At 48.6% G+C, this 622-nt stretch overlaps 1 protein-coding gene across 1 annotated transcript in view; it reads right to left on the reverse strand.

The window, feature by feature from the left end:
• Positions 1 to 416: 416 nt before the first annotated feature.
• LOC105854433 (hornerin-like) overlaps positions 417 to 622 on the reverse strand; it is an 8,306-nt gene continuing 8,100 nt past the window's right edge. The window contains exon 4 of the mRNA XM_012733249.1: positions 417 to 553. Coding sequence (XP_012588703.1) covers positions 417 to 553 — 137 coding nt within the window. The remainder of the gene's footprint in view (positions 554 to 622) is intronic.

A 622-nucleotide genomic window follows, 5' to 3' on the forward strand; every position in this document is an offset into this window, starting at 1 on the left:
TGAACCAGCCCCATATTTTTCAGATTCAGAACAAGGTTGGCTATGGCTAGAAGAGTGGCTTGAACCAGACCAGTGTTGCTCATAGCTGGAGGATGGAGCTGAACATGATCCTTGTTGGCCAGAGCTGGGAGACTGAAATGAGCCAGATCCATGTTGGCTATGGCTGCAAGACTGATCAGAACCATATTGACCATAACTAGGCTGACCTGAGCTATATCCATCTTGACCACAGCTAGAGGACTGACCTGATCCAGAGCCATAATGGACACAACTTGAACACTGACCTGAGCCAGAGCTATGTTGTTGATTGCTAGAAGACTGACTTGAACCCTGTGGACCATAAGCAGACTGACCAGAGTTCGATCCACTTTGGCCACAGCCTGATGACTGCCCTGAAGTAGAACTGGAGGATGGGCCTAATCCCGACCCATGTGGTCCAGAACTAGAGGACTGACCTGAACCAGAACCATGTTGTTTATGACTTGAAGACTGAATGGACCCATGTTGTCTGTAGCCAGAAGACTGACCAGAGCTAGATCCGTGTTGGCCACAGCTAGTAGATTGACCAGATGTAGAACCATGTTGGCTACCTGTAGAAGACTGACTTGAACTAGATCCACGT

The sequence above is a fragment of the Condylura cristata genome, unplaced genomic scaffold (assembly GCF_000260355.1).
Source record: "Condylura cristata isolate star-nosed mole 26May11 unplaced genomic scaffold, ConCri1.0 scaffold00040, whole genome shotgun sequence".
Taxonomy (NCBI): domain Eukaryota; kingdom Metazoa; phylum Chordata; class Mammalia; order Eulipotyphla; family Talpidae; genus Condylura; species Condylura cristata.